General features: G+C 42.3%; 1 protein-coding gene across 3 annotated transcripts in view; it reads right to left on the reverse strand.

Moving 5' to 3' along the window:
* The window catches only part of fgf13a (fibroblast growth factor 13a), a 92,914-nt gene that overhangs the window by 34,964 nt on the left and 43,089 nt on the right, over positions 1–14,861 (reverse strand). For 2 of the 3 annotated variants that reach the window (XM_079352591.1, XM_079352590.1), the window contains exon 3: positions 11,863–12,030. The exons of the other annotated variant lie outside the window; for it this stretch is intronic. In XM_079352591.1, the coding sequence (XP_079208717.1) occupies positions 11,863–12,030 (168 nt within the window). The remainder of the gene's footprint in view (positions 1–11,862; positions 12,031–14,861) is intronic. 3 annotated transcript variants of the gene reach the window in all.

Genomic DNA, 14,861 nt, shown 5'->3' on the forward strand with positions numbered 1-14,861 from the left:
TCAAAAGTTTGTATTAATAACTCCACACTAATTATAACCTCCGTCTAGCAAGAGCTGTCTAAGTCCCAGAATACAGTAAGGGAAGTGATGTTGTCCTACATATTCCCTCCAGGATGACACATCAAGGAAGTGGGGATGGAGTGAGATTAAAGGCATCATCTCAGACACCAGCTGGCTTAAACTGTCTACTTACTGAGACAGACACAAAGGGAAGCTCTGAGACTGGCACCGGAGCACGAGGGCACACTTCCTGCTTTTTTTAGGGTTGCTAACTTGAGACTCATTGTTGTCTTACGGGTGATGGACACTTCCTAACGAGGCAGATGAAAGCTGCAAATCTGCTATTCCAAACGCCAGCACTGTGTCTGTCTTGATGTAGAAATGCAAAGTAAACGAAGCAAAAACAGATTTTTTATTTTATTTTTTAGGCTCACTATGAGAGACGAAAGCGCTCATTTCTGTCTGGGTGTTTGTCATGCTTTTTATCCAAGCGTTTGTAAAATGCTCTGATCTTGTCCATTTACGCAGTTCCTGTCCTCGGAATAACCCCATCACATCCCTCGCCTGGCCCCTCAAGAATAACTGTGAATGTTATGCAAGGAGTTAAAAGTGTGTAGTGCAGGGAGCAGAGTGTGAACATTAATGAAGCTCATTTTAGTCCAACCACACGCTCTGGAGCTCCCTTGCCGCTCATGATTGTCCTCCAGGAAGGTATTTGGGGTTTCATTTCCCTTGTGGGGTTTGGCACAGAGAGTCCTGATGCCTGAGAGAAGATCTGAGTGAAAAAAGAGGCTGCACAGAGAGAATAGTTCTCAGTGCTGAATGGTTGTATAATCTCTGGCAATACATTTGTGTAAAAAAAAAAAAAGAAAAGAAATCATGTGTCTCAACATGGCAGTGTGATTGCATGGCTGGGATTGGCATGGATTACTTCAGTGTACTTAAAACCCGACGTGTTGGCTGGAACAGATCGACTAAGCTGCAAATGACACGACAGGAGACATGACTCAACTTATGGGAGTGGGTGGGTAAATAGGTCATGTTCCCTACCCAACACAGCATATCCCACTTTTCACTTTCAGTCCCAAGGCTTGTTAGTGGAGTCAGCATGCTGAGAAATCAATGCGCACATAATGACAATGGATAGTTGTGGGCCAGAGTTTGGGACAGACCAGGTGGGAGGAGCTGTGCAGAGCTGATAGGGAATCCTACAGAGGTATGAGAAAGTAGGGCAAAGCACAGCAGACGAGTGGTAACAGCTCTCTGTGGTCTGTAGTCGGCACTTCATACAAAATGCAGAATAGCTTGGACATGCAAAATCCAAATACATTTGTAGTGGTCGCCTGCATGACCTGGTATCAACATCCAGTCAAACTAGCTTCATGTTGAACTAACTGACCATAAGCTTATTTGTTTTACACTTTGGGTTAAAAAGAAAAGAAGAAATGTTTAATGTGACCGCGTGGAGAGTATGTGCTTGGTCCACCATGGTAATAAGTTTCTCTACTTACTTTCAGAAGTTTTTCTTAACACTTAATGCAGGTAATGCATTTGATAAAATTCCAGCTAGCCGGACTGATTAACCGGTCAGCCGTTAATATTATCGGCTAATATTAGCATATCAAGCGTAATGTCTCGGCTAATTTCAGAGCAGATATGCGCCGATATTGTTACATTTATTCACCATTCATAAAGCATTTAATTTGAGCATTGTTGTTTAGCACTAGCAGTTGTCTTTCACCAGCAGAGTGAGCTGTAAGCATTATCACTCTCTATGCACGCACATGCACACTTCCTTTACAGTTGAGATTTTTGTCATAATTGTTTAACTGTATTTGAGGGATCAACGCAAAAAAAAGAGTTTATCTATATGAAGCTCGAAGGAAGATATCAGTCCATATATCCGATTTCTTTTCTTTTACCTAATATCAATATCGGCCCCAAAGGTGGCTTATCACTCAGGCCCTAAAACCAGCTTCTCCCTGTACTCCCTTCTGTACTCAAGACTTTTCAGGCTGTTATATTTCCTCCCTGTATAGTGGAGCTATTTCTTCCATACTATTATAGTCAGAAAAAATCTGCACCCCGTTCCCAGCCCGTCTATAAATCAATCAATCAATCATTTTTATTTGTATCGCATAAATTCCTAACAATGTTATATCATTGTGTTTTACAAAAAAGAGCAGTCCAGATGTAATCTTTGTGAACTTTTAGAGACCTATAAATCTACCCAGAGCCAAGTACATGAGCAATAACAGTGGCAAGGAAAAACTTCCTTTTATCAGACAGAAGACTCCACATCAATTAGATTGTGTTAGACATCATTTCATTTGTAGAAATTAGACGATGAAAGTTATGTTCCCTGCTGCATTATTTTAAAATTACAATCTTATGGACCACCACTAGCTGGGCTCTCGGGGATGTTGACTCCTATGAGTCGATAAGCCAACAAATGTCCAGAAGATGCATCCTCCTCCTCCTCTACAGGCTCCTCCCTCTCGCTGTAACACAGGGCCTATATCCCTCATGCGTGCTGTAGCTCAGAGGTCATGCATTGACATGATTGAGTGATCACAGTAAGGCCTCGATACTGTACCAATTCACGGATCAGTACAAATGACTGGAACCCATTATATCGTATTACTAAGGCTAACACCACAGCAGCACACAGCTGTTGTGGTGTCGTGTGTCTGCAGATCAGTCGGTTTGCACAAGTAGCTGCCTGCCACAGTTGCGCACTCCTCTTCAACAAGTAACAACAAGGTGTTTGTTTCAGTACTGCTGGATAAAGATCTGTACCCACAGACTGCAGTAAAAGGACTCCGAAATGTCGAGGCATGGCCTTTTGATACGCACCACCATCCAGGGTCAGTTTGTGTGTTTGCAATTAAGGAGATAACACGAGGAGATTAGGACATATTAACTGATGCTTTGGCAGCCAGGCCGCACAGATTAGAGAGGGGAGGCTGCGTGACACCGGACTGTAGTGAGGATGGTTAACGTGTGAACTTCATCACTGCTGAAGGTCTGGCTCAATGTTTGCCCGATTGCTACCCATTACATCACACTGAACATTGATCTAAGGCCTGTGACATCCTGCTAACCTACACACACGCACGCACACACACACACACACACACACGTCCAGAGCAGAGCCTATAATGACAGTTAGTTTTTGACTCTTACATTGAAAATGTAATGTTAACGGATGGATGGATGGATTTTATCTTACGTGTATGAGGGGGTGGAGGCTCGAGAGAGCGATAAAGAGAGAGAGAGAGAGACAGAGACAGCTGTCAATGTATGCTGGCAGGGCCTGATGAGATGTGCGATGTCTTATTATCTCTCCACCAGTGGATTAACGAGCTAACACTAATAGCTGCCATAAGGCCGTAGGTCCAAGAGGGCACACACACACACACACACACACACACACACACACACACTTTCACTCAAATGCACTGATTTGTGTTTTAGGAGAGCACCTCTGTCCCTATAACTTGCTGGTTCCTTCTTTGATGTTCACGGGGAGGCTTTCTAAGAGTATCTTCTGTGGACAATGAATGGTTAGCTGAGTATACCATATAGTGGCAGATCTCTAACCACTCCATGGTGTGTAGATGTGTTCCTGTGTGTGGACGTGTGTTTGTAAATCAGCCTGCGTGCTGTCGCGTCTCACCGGCACCTGGCAGCTGAGGTTCAGCACCACCACACACATGCACCACCTCTAATGGTGTTTATTCAGTCCAATGCCACGGCCTGTCCCGCTTGGTCGCTTGTGTGCGTGCAGTAAAATTAGATTTAGGTGTTGGATAATGACTCCCGGGCCTCGTGTTCACAGCGTACTGAAGGCAGCACGACTGAGGCCGTCTGTGTGTATTGACAACAACACTCTGCAGGAGATTGTTGAACGGAAAAAGGCTCATCATACAGGCCAATTGAGTTACCCTCGTCAGGGCTCATTCGACAAACACCTGCAGAGGGTAATGGGGAAGAGCTGTACACCGGAGTGACGCAAACACATCCAGGAGGGAGCTGATAAGGCAGAGAGCAACACTGACTGAGGAAGCAAGCGAGAGCACAGTATGACAGTTGAAAAATTACCATTTCATTAACAATGTGCATTATTTATGTATCACCACTCAATTGCTCCGGCACATACTGTGTATCTACTGTGACCTTGAGCGATTACACTGGCTGACTAATGATGGAGAGAAACTTTTAAGTGTTTTCATAATTAGCGTTTTCTCGTTCACATCTACCTCTTCTGACTAAGATTATTTAAAAATGCAGAACGTTGGGATGATGGATCCACGCTTGTGATTCCTACACTTGAGTCACAGTCAGAGGTCTGACTTTTTCATCTGCCACACTGACATGCGCACACCTACCCTTATTAAACTGTGATGCACTTGTCAGTGAGAAGTGCAAGGTCAAGCAAATATATGCAAATAGATGAGGGGTGAAATGTAAGCACACCTATGTAAACAGCCAGTTTAATACATTTACATAATGATTTAATATAGGACTTGGATGCCTTTCCTGTTTATTTCTCTTCATTGGCTGCTGCTCCAAAGTTGCACTTCACAGATCACTGAGTCACTGTTCAATCGGCAAAGGCAACAGTGGATACTCTGGACTGGACAAACTGTCCTTCTGGAGTTCAACATGCAAAAATACAATCAAGAAATACATAATATTAACCCCTTGAAGCCTGAATTTGTTTCCAAGTATTATGATTATTATTTTATTTTTTTACGTGTGTTTCAAGTAGATGCTAAATTAAGTTCAGAACGTTTATTTGAAAACAGCACATAAATAGATATTACATAAAAATAGCACATCAAATGGATGTTCTGTCTCCGACTGGTCCTATGACAATCTAATGCTTGCAGAAGTTTCCTAGGTATGTATTGAAAGTGCATCAACCGGAAGTGGAGGAATACGGACGCTATTTTGGCTGCATTTGGAGCGGAAGCGGTTTGATGCAAATTCGCGATAATGGGCGTCAAGGGGTTAACTCTTGTTAGCTGGCAGCATTCCACACAACAGGTGTTAAAACTGATCCCATGCCAGGCCAAAAGGTTTTAGAATGGAAGCAAATAAATGTTTGCTCAACATCTTTCATCATGTCACAAATCATCCTTTGTATGAAAAGAATAACGACACTTTTCTGAGCCTGAACAGACAGGCAAACCCTCTCCATGACTGGCAGGCAACATGATAGGAGAGAATGGGTAGACGCCAAATTGTCCATACAAGATAGATCTCTGTTTCTCCGTAATTTAAGCTCCAATGCTTCATCTTTGGTTTCACTATAACAATGTTTGTTCATACAGAGAATCAGTGGCTGAAAGCCCGGGATTATTAAAACTCACTGGAGCAACTGTAATGGAGAGTACAAAAGGTAAACATGTTGTGCTTCCAAAAAAAGGAGTCAGTATTTTTTTCAGAGTCTGTGTTTAATCTACTAAACGTCTTCTCCTTCCCATTAGTGACACCTAATTGTGTGTATCTGTAATCTCTATCCTGGCAGCTGTCAGGAGCCACTTTGCACGCCTCCCATTAATGTGTTGCCGACTCAGCAGTTTGCCTCATTGCTCCAATTAAATAGCCTATTGCTTGTTTACTCGAGGGAAAACTTACACACTGCTTGTGTCATAGTTACTATAACCTGACTACTCTACTGATTGCTCCTGTTTAGCACAGATTCAGAGCTGGATGGCAGTTTAGCAGTAAATCCACCCAATTGCACTTAAACACAGAATATTGACGACTGAAAAAAGCGTGGATTTAGCTGTGTAAAGTTTGCCTTGTCTGAGTCAGGAAGTGCAAATGATTATTGGAATTTCACAGCCTCTTAAAGGCAGGGTTGGTCATTTTCAAAAACGGGCATGATTTTGAAAGTAGCTTCACTCTCCATTCTCCGTCTTCACTCACCCCCTCCCCTCTGTGCTTCGTCAAAAGCCCCGCCCCTCACTTACATGCACTTGCGCCATTGGTCCAGGAGCAGATTTCAGTTCATGCTATGAGTGTGGGCTCATGCATACATGGAGTAGAGAGAAGCTTGATTGGTTTATAAAACTCCAGTTTAGATAATGACTTCTTATTGTTCTTTGGCTGACAGAGCTGACACTGACACTCTTCTGCCAGCCTTCTCTCTCCAGGCACCAAATCGCATAATCATACTCATGGTTTATTCATGCACCCCTTTATTTATCTGTTTGTGTGTTTACTCAGACAAGCAGAGTTGTTGCTTTCATGCCAAAAGAATGAAAGTGAAACATACTGTTATTGTAGCATGCGTGCATCCTGATGCTGCATGTTTGTGTACTGGCACCACTACAGTATTGTGCCCGACTAAGTGAGACACTGCAATGAGATTCTTTGTCGTAAGGACGCTGGCCCCCGCTGGCCCCCCGCTGTGCCCCCCATGAGCCGGCATTGTAGTAAATCACCTCAATATATTTAACATTGGATGCGGGAAATGGATGAGACTGCTAGTCATTACTCTTGCACTTGAGCTTACATTTTCTTGGCTGAGTGGGAAGTAGATGAGTTATTTTGTCAATAAGGCTGAGAGAAGGAGCAGATAGTGGTCTGAATGTTAAGCGACTTGGTTGTTGGTTCTTCAGATTGCAGCCCAGAGCGTGCAGTTGTAGTTACAAGTTCATTTGTGGGAGTTGTGACCTCAAACTCATGTCGGTTTTTCAACAACACTTTATATTAGCCTCTCCGCTTGGTTAGAATTGAGTTTTTAATGAAACCATGAGCCTTTCTCTTTCAGAAAGGACTGGTTCAACTTCATCTCAAACCAACTGTGCTGTTTGTATAAAGGAAGATTTACCTCAATGGGGGACCATACCTGTTTCTTGACCAGGCAGGATAAGTGTGCTCAAAAATACTATTAACATAGGTTGTTGTACTCAATCCCTAACATCTTTGTAATGAATCTTGAGAGCATGTTTACACAATTTAATGAAGTGTTACAGACCAATGTGGACCAATTGTCTATTATTGCGTGGATGCTTACCAGTCATTAAGAGGAAAGACTTTTTGTCAGACTCCATACGTTTACACGGCTTTCACGCCATTGATATTTGGATGGGCAGTGGAAAGAGTAAGAAATCAGGGAAAGAGTATAGGGAATGAAATTGGAATTTTAACAAGTCTGATTCGAACCCGGGCCACCCCGCTTGGAGTAATGTAGCCACTATACATGGGACAAATACGCTAACCACTAGGCTAATGGTGCCCCATTCCATTTATATTTTGATTCCGGTACTTTTTCTTCTCTTTCTGACAATTTGGAAAGTCATGACATCATGTATTGAGTCATTCCTCACTGATAGTCAAACACTGTATTTGTGTTAAAATGGGCACCTGACTTTTGTTTTGAGGGGACTTTAAATACTACATGCTCTTTAGTTTAATCTGCGAATGCTGCTCTCAAAATTAACATTTGGGCCCCCAGAATCTTTTTTTTTGTTTTGTTTTTTCAGATTCATACAAATAGACATTTCTTTTGGTTGCATGACTCTTGTGTGTATATCCACTGTAAACCTAAATCGGTCAAAGTAAGTATCAGTTGTGAGACTAAGAGAAGATTGTGTGTAAGGGAGAGAGAAAAATGAAACTCAAAGAGGATGTGTGCACTTTTCCTAAAAAAGGCTGAAGGGACGAGTAACTTCTGATCATCTTCTCAAAATAAAAAAGACAAATTGTGAAAATGAAGAGCAGACCGTCTGTGACATTTTATTTCTCTGGTGTAGTCACGTGTTTAAGTCATTTTCTTTTTCATTTATATCCCGCTGACGTGAGGATGTTTGTCTTGTCACTAACAGCCAGAAAGAAAGATGAAAACTTCTAATTAAAAGTGACAATTTTGAATGAACTTTGGAGCCTCCTTATTCCATGGGTTTATCCAACATAAAATGAAACATACATCCGACTCCTGCTTCAAACTTGTCTGTGTATAGACCGCCCAGCCTGGAACTCTAAACACTAAGTCTTGCAGACGTCTGAATTATGGATGGGATATTTACACAGATCGGTCCCCTCAGGCCCTGTCTTTTATTTTTGCTGAGGAGAAACAGAGCACAGAGCCAAACAGAGACAGCCAGGGACACGTGAGAGAATGACTCGAGAATGAAGAGGAATCGAGAGGCGGTGACACGGATTGAGCCAGACAGAGCTGAAGACAGATAGGAAAGTGTCTGTTTGACAAAAGGCATCAAAACACAGGCCTGAGGATGAACGAAGCAAGTCGAGTTCACTCTGTTTACGTTCTGACTCACACAAATAAACTGAAAAAAATCATCAACAAAGCTCTTTATAGCACCATCTTACCTTTAATAATGATACAGTACAGCACCCCTCAAAAACATCATGCTCCCTGAATGCAGGCCAGTTTGTCTGTGTGTTGTTTAAGAGAAAGCTTAAAACTTTCTCTTTATAAAACTTTCATTTAGAGCTGGCTGAGGCTCAGACGGTCAGTTATACCCATTTCATCCTCATAACAGCTGCTACTGTAAAGATGACACTAATCAGTCTATTATCATATTGTACATCCCCATTATCACTGACGTCATGACTATACATCTTTAGTAGTCATTGTTTTTGTTGGCTGATTTCACTCGAGCTTCCTGCCTGTTAAAAGGACGTATTTCCTTGCCACTGTCACTTAGCTAAATGTTGCTCAATGCTCATGATGGATTAGTGTTGATTCTTTGTAAATGTTAGAACAAAGAGTTAGGTCGAACCTGCTCTTTTGTTGTATCATAAGGTTTGACATTGAATTGGCACTTAACAAGTCGAGGTTGTACATCTCTGTCTGTTTAATACACAGCTTAGCCTGGATCCATACACACAAAGATGGATTGATTGATTTGTCAGTTACTTTTTCTACAGGCTTGTGGATATGTTCATGTTAGTAGCCGCCTCGTCTTCTGAGGATTTGTTCTTGCCCGCATGGATGAACTGATATGATTTGAACTCGTCCTCTGGGGTGCTCCAGTCCAAGCCCATGTGCTGTTCTGTCAAGCGTGTCTCCTGTGACTTTTACAACCGATATCTTTGTCTTCTGCCTTAGTGTGGTGCTGGGTAAGAGGACGGCTCAGAGGAGATGGCACTGGAGATAACTGACTGTCAATGCAATGTTACAGGTTCATTTCATGGTTGTATCTTTCTGAGCACTTGACAGTATGCACGTTTTTCTTTCAGCAGAAACAAACATCTGAACTATAGATTATTTAAAAAGATGGAACATATCCATACGTTCACACACAAGACTCCTGACAAGGTGAAGTGTTTTATTCCCACTGTAGACTTTATGGGTACGATCATGTGACATCTATGTGGCTTCACTATGCTTTCATTAAAACTATGAACGTAAACGTTTCCTCAAACATTGTTTCTGACATTAAAGGTAGGTCTTATAATGCTGATGGATGAGAAAGTGTCCACTTCTCTGAGAAGTTTACTTGTAATTAGTTATTTGCTGCTATAAAAGGTGAGTCACACAATGATTGACAGCTCTGTTGACAAATGTGCCTTTAACAGCACTGAGTTGTGAGTTGACAGAAAAGAGGAGAAGTAATGAGAGGAAACACAACACAAAGTTCATTGAACTCTCCGTAACGATATGTGTCTGCGTCATACTGTCTCAGGTATCTGCTCTGCAGACCTTTGGGGAGCTTTGCTAAGTTAAATGTCCTTTCTGTAATCTTACATGGTGGGACGCAGCACTCTATCTCTTTACTTTACCTTGGACTCGCTCAGACTTTTGTACAAACTAACACCATCAGTGCAAGATGTCAGCACTCGTCACCACTTCACAACAGGATGAGGCAGACTCTTTGTCTATCTTTATATATGTCTATGTTTGACTGCTCGTCGTCGGTCTGAAACTCTGTTACTTGTTTTGCTGCTTGTTTTGTCCAGGACACTCTTGAAAAAGAGATTTTTGACCTCAATGAGTTTCTCTTCCTGGTTAAATAAAGGTCAAAGAAATATATAGGCAAGGATTTCAACTTTAACAAATCAACAAAGTCGTCATCTGTTAATGTAACAGCAGCAACTAACTTCAATTTAATCGACCCGTGAAGGAGAACAGAGAACAAACCAAGCGTACATGCTCAGTCATCTAAAGAACCATTTCTTACAGATTCCCTTTTACATGTCTTCTTCAATCTAGCATCCATAAAAATAATTGATAAGTTCAACATTAAGAGGGTTGTTGCCACGACAACTGTGACTTTCCTTCTCAGATCTCCGAACAACTTAATTTTTTTTATCTGTTCATTAAAATACCATGTTTACACCATAGATGAAGCAAACACAACACACTTTATTATCGTTAAACTGCTACGTCCAGTGTTCAGGTGTTATTTAGCCAGAATATTAGCAGGCACAGTTTTACAGCATCCACATCATGTAGCAACATTAATGACGTTCTCCTCGCGAACAGCTTACGTAACAGCTCAAAGTCTCCCCTTCTCCCTTTGTAAATTCAGTCACGTCCAACTGGAGCTGCAGCCAAACTGAATAATACATCTTTACATCCCCCCCCCCACCCACACACACACACACACACACACACACACACACACACACACACACACACACACAAGAAAAAGTGTGGCAACAGAGACTCCCTTCAACAGGTTGGCTGATATTGAAGTGTTGAAACAAGAGACCAAATGTGACTCTGTTTCCGATTCAACAGGAGACAGAGCATCACACTGCGGACAACATGTCAATAGTGAGATCATTCATATCTTACCTATCAGGAAGTCTGCAAAGAAAAAGCACTACAATCTACAATCGTATCACTCGATTGAGGGAGACATGATAAATGGGGCAGTCAGAGAGCCTGAGTGCCGGGCAGTGCAGGGGAGGATGGCATGCTTGAAGGGATTTTATTATTATTTCTCTTCTCTTCTCTTTTCTTTTTTTTTTACCTAACTGCATGTCCTGACTCTACAAAAGGCTGATCACATGTACGGCACGCAGGCGTGCTGCAGCGAGCACTAAAGGAGGAAAAGAAAAATGAAAGAAGGTGAAAAGATCAAACAAGGTTGCAGAGGAGGGGGAAGTGAATGAAGGAAGAGATGGGGTATGGGTGCAGCCAGAGAGACCATGGAGCCACAGGGAACAAGAAGGGGGAGAGGTTTGTGGGGGAGGAGGGGGTTTGCTGACTTGCAGTCTGCAGCTGAGTAAATTGCTTTTAAGTCATACATATGAAACATTCAATCTCACGTTAGGCTTGAGGACGGCAAATATATAAGAGTTTTACTCCTTTCTTTTTTTTTCTCTTTGAGGCCAATTGAGGTGGAAGCAAACACTGAAAATGCAGAGTCACTGAACTTGTTAGGGCTGCTGCAGCTGTCTCCATCTATAACCCCCTTTTTTCTTTTTGCAGTTTGTTTTGGGTCTGTGCATGAGCCTCAGGGTGGCAATGACCGAGTTAATGGTTTCGGTGAAGGGAGGGGGTGGGCAGGAGTTTCAGACGCTATGCTCCTCAGTCCAATATAGGGTGTGTGCAGTCAGACACACTCATACAAACACACGAGCACACCGGGAGGGGAGCAGAGGGGTTCCAGGGAGAGATGCCCTCCGACGGGTTCTCTGCAAGCAAACCTGCCCCGAGCATTCAGTCTTACACTGTGCTCAGACACTGTCATGCACAAACACACCAGATGCTCTCTTAACAAATGGGACAGGAATGAAAGAGAGGTTAGTTTGAAGGGGGCAGAATATGAGATTGGGGGGGGGGGGGGGGATCAAGACAGGAGTGGGCAGAGAGGGAGGGATACGGAAGAGCATCAGCAAATAATAACATGGAGGGGGTGTGAAACAAACCTTCGGGCTCTGTGCTCTCTTTGTGGACGGCTTGCTTCAGTGGGCAGCAGAAGATTTCGTGACACTTAGCACGAAAGGGGGACCCTTTACTCCTTATATCCGCAGAATGGATGGAGTCCTGCCGTAACATAATGTACTCCTGGGTACCTGGGGCAGCGTCATCCTGGACTGCGGTGGTGCCATAACAGAATGAAGTGGGGTTAGAAAACATCACCACACGTGGAAATAAAAAAAGAAAACAACAACAGCAGCAAAATCACAAGGCAGAAACACAGGCAAATAAAATATACATGACACATTAGCAACACCAATAGCTTTAAATAACTTTAACTTTAGCACAAAGTGTGAGAGAAAGAACAGGGAGAGAGGGACAGAGGAGGAGAGAGGGACAGAGGAGGAGAGAGAGAGAGAAAGAGACTTATATCAAGAACATCACATCCACAAAGTGACTCAAATTAAAGACATCCAAAATCAGTGGGGAAACAGTCAAATATGTACTTGGTCACTGAAAAGGAAAAATAACACAAAGAAAGGCAAAACAGTTCAATGTTCATAAACAGTGTTATGGCAGAGAGGAGAAAGAGGCTGCAAGGCAAGCATGCAGTCTGCTACCGTATGTTCCCAGTCAGCATCAACAAGACTAAGGTCACCTGGTGGGCGATAATGGTCCCCCCCCAGAATCCTCACAAATCCTCCTCATTTACTTTCTACTAAAGCAAGCAGATGCAACAGCATGCACAGGCCTACACTGGAGAATAACAGTTTACTTTCATGCTTACTGTAAGTGACATGAACCCTATAACATCTTCTGCATATAGGAATTCTCTCCTGGGATCCTGTGTGAAAAGCCCTGCGTTCCTATCTGTGTGTATTGGCTCCACTGCATGTGTCCTCTTCTGGGCACAGTCTCTGCTTGGCTTCGATCATTGACCTAATTTCTTTGTGCTGATGGATTAGCTACAAGCGAATCAGCCCCAAATAAATGGCATCTTTTTTTGCCTAATGGATTTCATCGCCATGCCTCTCTGTGACACATTTACCACTTAATGAAAATGGCTTTAAAGAAAGCTATTGCTAAGTAGCCCATGTTGAGCCACCACACTGCTTAATTTGCACTTGTTTAATGACACGTGTGACAAACAGTTATTTTAAGTTTTAACTAGACCCACAAGAGGAAATTGATCGTGTTTGAAATGCACAGATGTAACTCGTGAACCATTTCACATAGAGATGGTCTTGATGACCTCATCACTCTTGTAATATCATAATGCCTGTTTTTATTCAGTAGGCTACTTGAATGGATTACAATATTGACGTTAGTTTTGACTCCCAGTAACCCTTAACTACAAAATATAGAATAAACACATTATGTAGACAGAGCGACTCCTACACACAGAGCCACATGTATTAAATGTTCACACACTGAGTGAGTTCTTCAAAATCAAGACGCACACGCTAACCTTTCTCTCCACTCGTGTCTCAAGCACAAGAACAAGAACAATGAATATGGCTGCATGTGTTAGAGCTGCATGTACTTTTCCATTAATAGTGTTTATTCTGATAAAGGACAGACAGTCTGAAAAAATATTGTGAGCACTGTGTACAAACAGAACTCAAGTGACTTTCTGCAATATATTCAAAATCCTAAACAACTTCTATTTAGAATCAAGAGCCTGCAAACTACATAACTGTAGTTTAGTTGAAAGAAACCTTTAACACAGCAAACGTTTATTGTAATTTGCTTCAGTGAACCATTCTCTGGTTTCATAACCTGTAGTCCAATCGGTCATAAAAGGCTTTTTTCATAGTTCATTACAATTCTGTTATTTGCTGATGGAGCAACTGGAGGAGAGTTGACAGTGACCAACAACACTGCAGCGATGCCTATGTGTTGAGCTGCTTACAGCTTTTCCAAATGATGACCTTTACCATTGGCTGCTTCAGTCCAGTTCTGCTGACATAAGCGTGTGCTGTTCCTCTGATAATGACGACTTAAGAGCCAAACTACTGAAAACTACAAGTAAATAAGGGTTCTTTCAAAGGGGTTTTAAAAATGACCAGATAGTTCATTAGATTAGTGAGATCTGAGACCTGACTGAAGGCACTGGTAGGCAGGAAAGGGGCCAAATTATGAATAACAGAGTGCCAAACAAAAAAATTATATCAGGAAGAAATTGGTCAAGGAAAAGGGATGCAGCTTCAGAAATAATAACTACAGTGAAGAATTTTATCCAGAGCACAAACATGACTTCAGCCTGAACAAAACCTTTGAGTGACTGGCATTGAGATACAAATAAAGGCTTGGTGAGAGCGCTTAAATTAGTGTTTTGCAGAGCTGTGCATCAATCAAATGGAGAGAGGTGGTGATTGATGAAGATGTTGAGTAGGCTGTACAAAAGATGATTGACAGTCGTCTCCCACACAGGAGCAAAACAAACACCCCACAAACGCGTTGGACACATTGGACTCCCTGAAACTGTTACCAGTTTCTGCATGTGATTTCCAAACGAAGATCGACTGGCACAAAGCGGACGGATATTCTAGAAAAGACACAAAGTAAACGTCCAGAAAAATCCATATTTTTAAATGTGTCGTATTCCTTTATCATTGTTGATATATATCGTTGGGAGTTTAAAGAGCTGTACTGCGTCAGTGTTCAGTCAAACGTAGGTAGAGCGGATGACAAAGTAGTAAATGTATCCTGACTTGTGCTTTTAAGTACTGCAGATGATGTTGATTGGATGGACACCATGTTCATGAGTTAAAGCTTTTCTTAAATATGGCACATCACTGTCTTAGCTGTCTATTAAAAAAAGGCTCTATAGGGCCCACAGACTGGGCCGCAAGTTAGGAAATAAATTCTCACACACCAACAAAAGCAAGTAGACAATCCAGTCAGCCAGCTACTTCCTGACACACCATAGAGCACACACACACACACACACACACACTCGCAGGCAGCAAATAATCAGAGCGCCACACTCGGTGCTATTAATCAC

The sequence above is a fragment of the Symphodus melops genome (genome assembly GCF_947650265.1).
Source record: "Symphodus melops genome assembly, chromosome: 9".
NCBI lineage: Eukaryota > Metazoa > Chordata > Actinopteri > Labriformes > Labridae > Symphodus > Symphodus melops.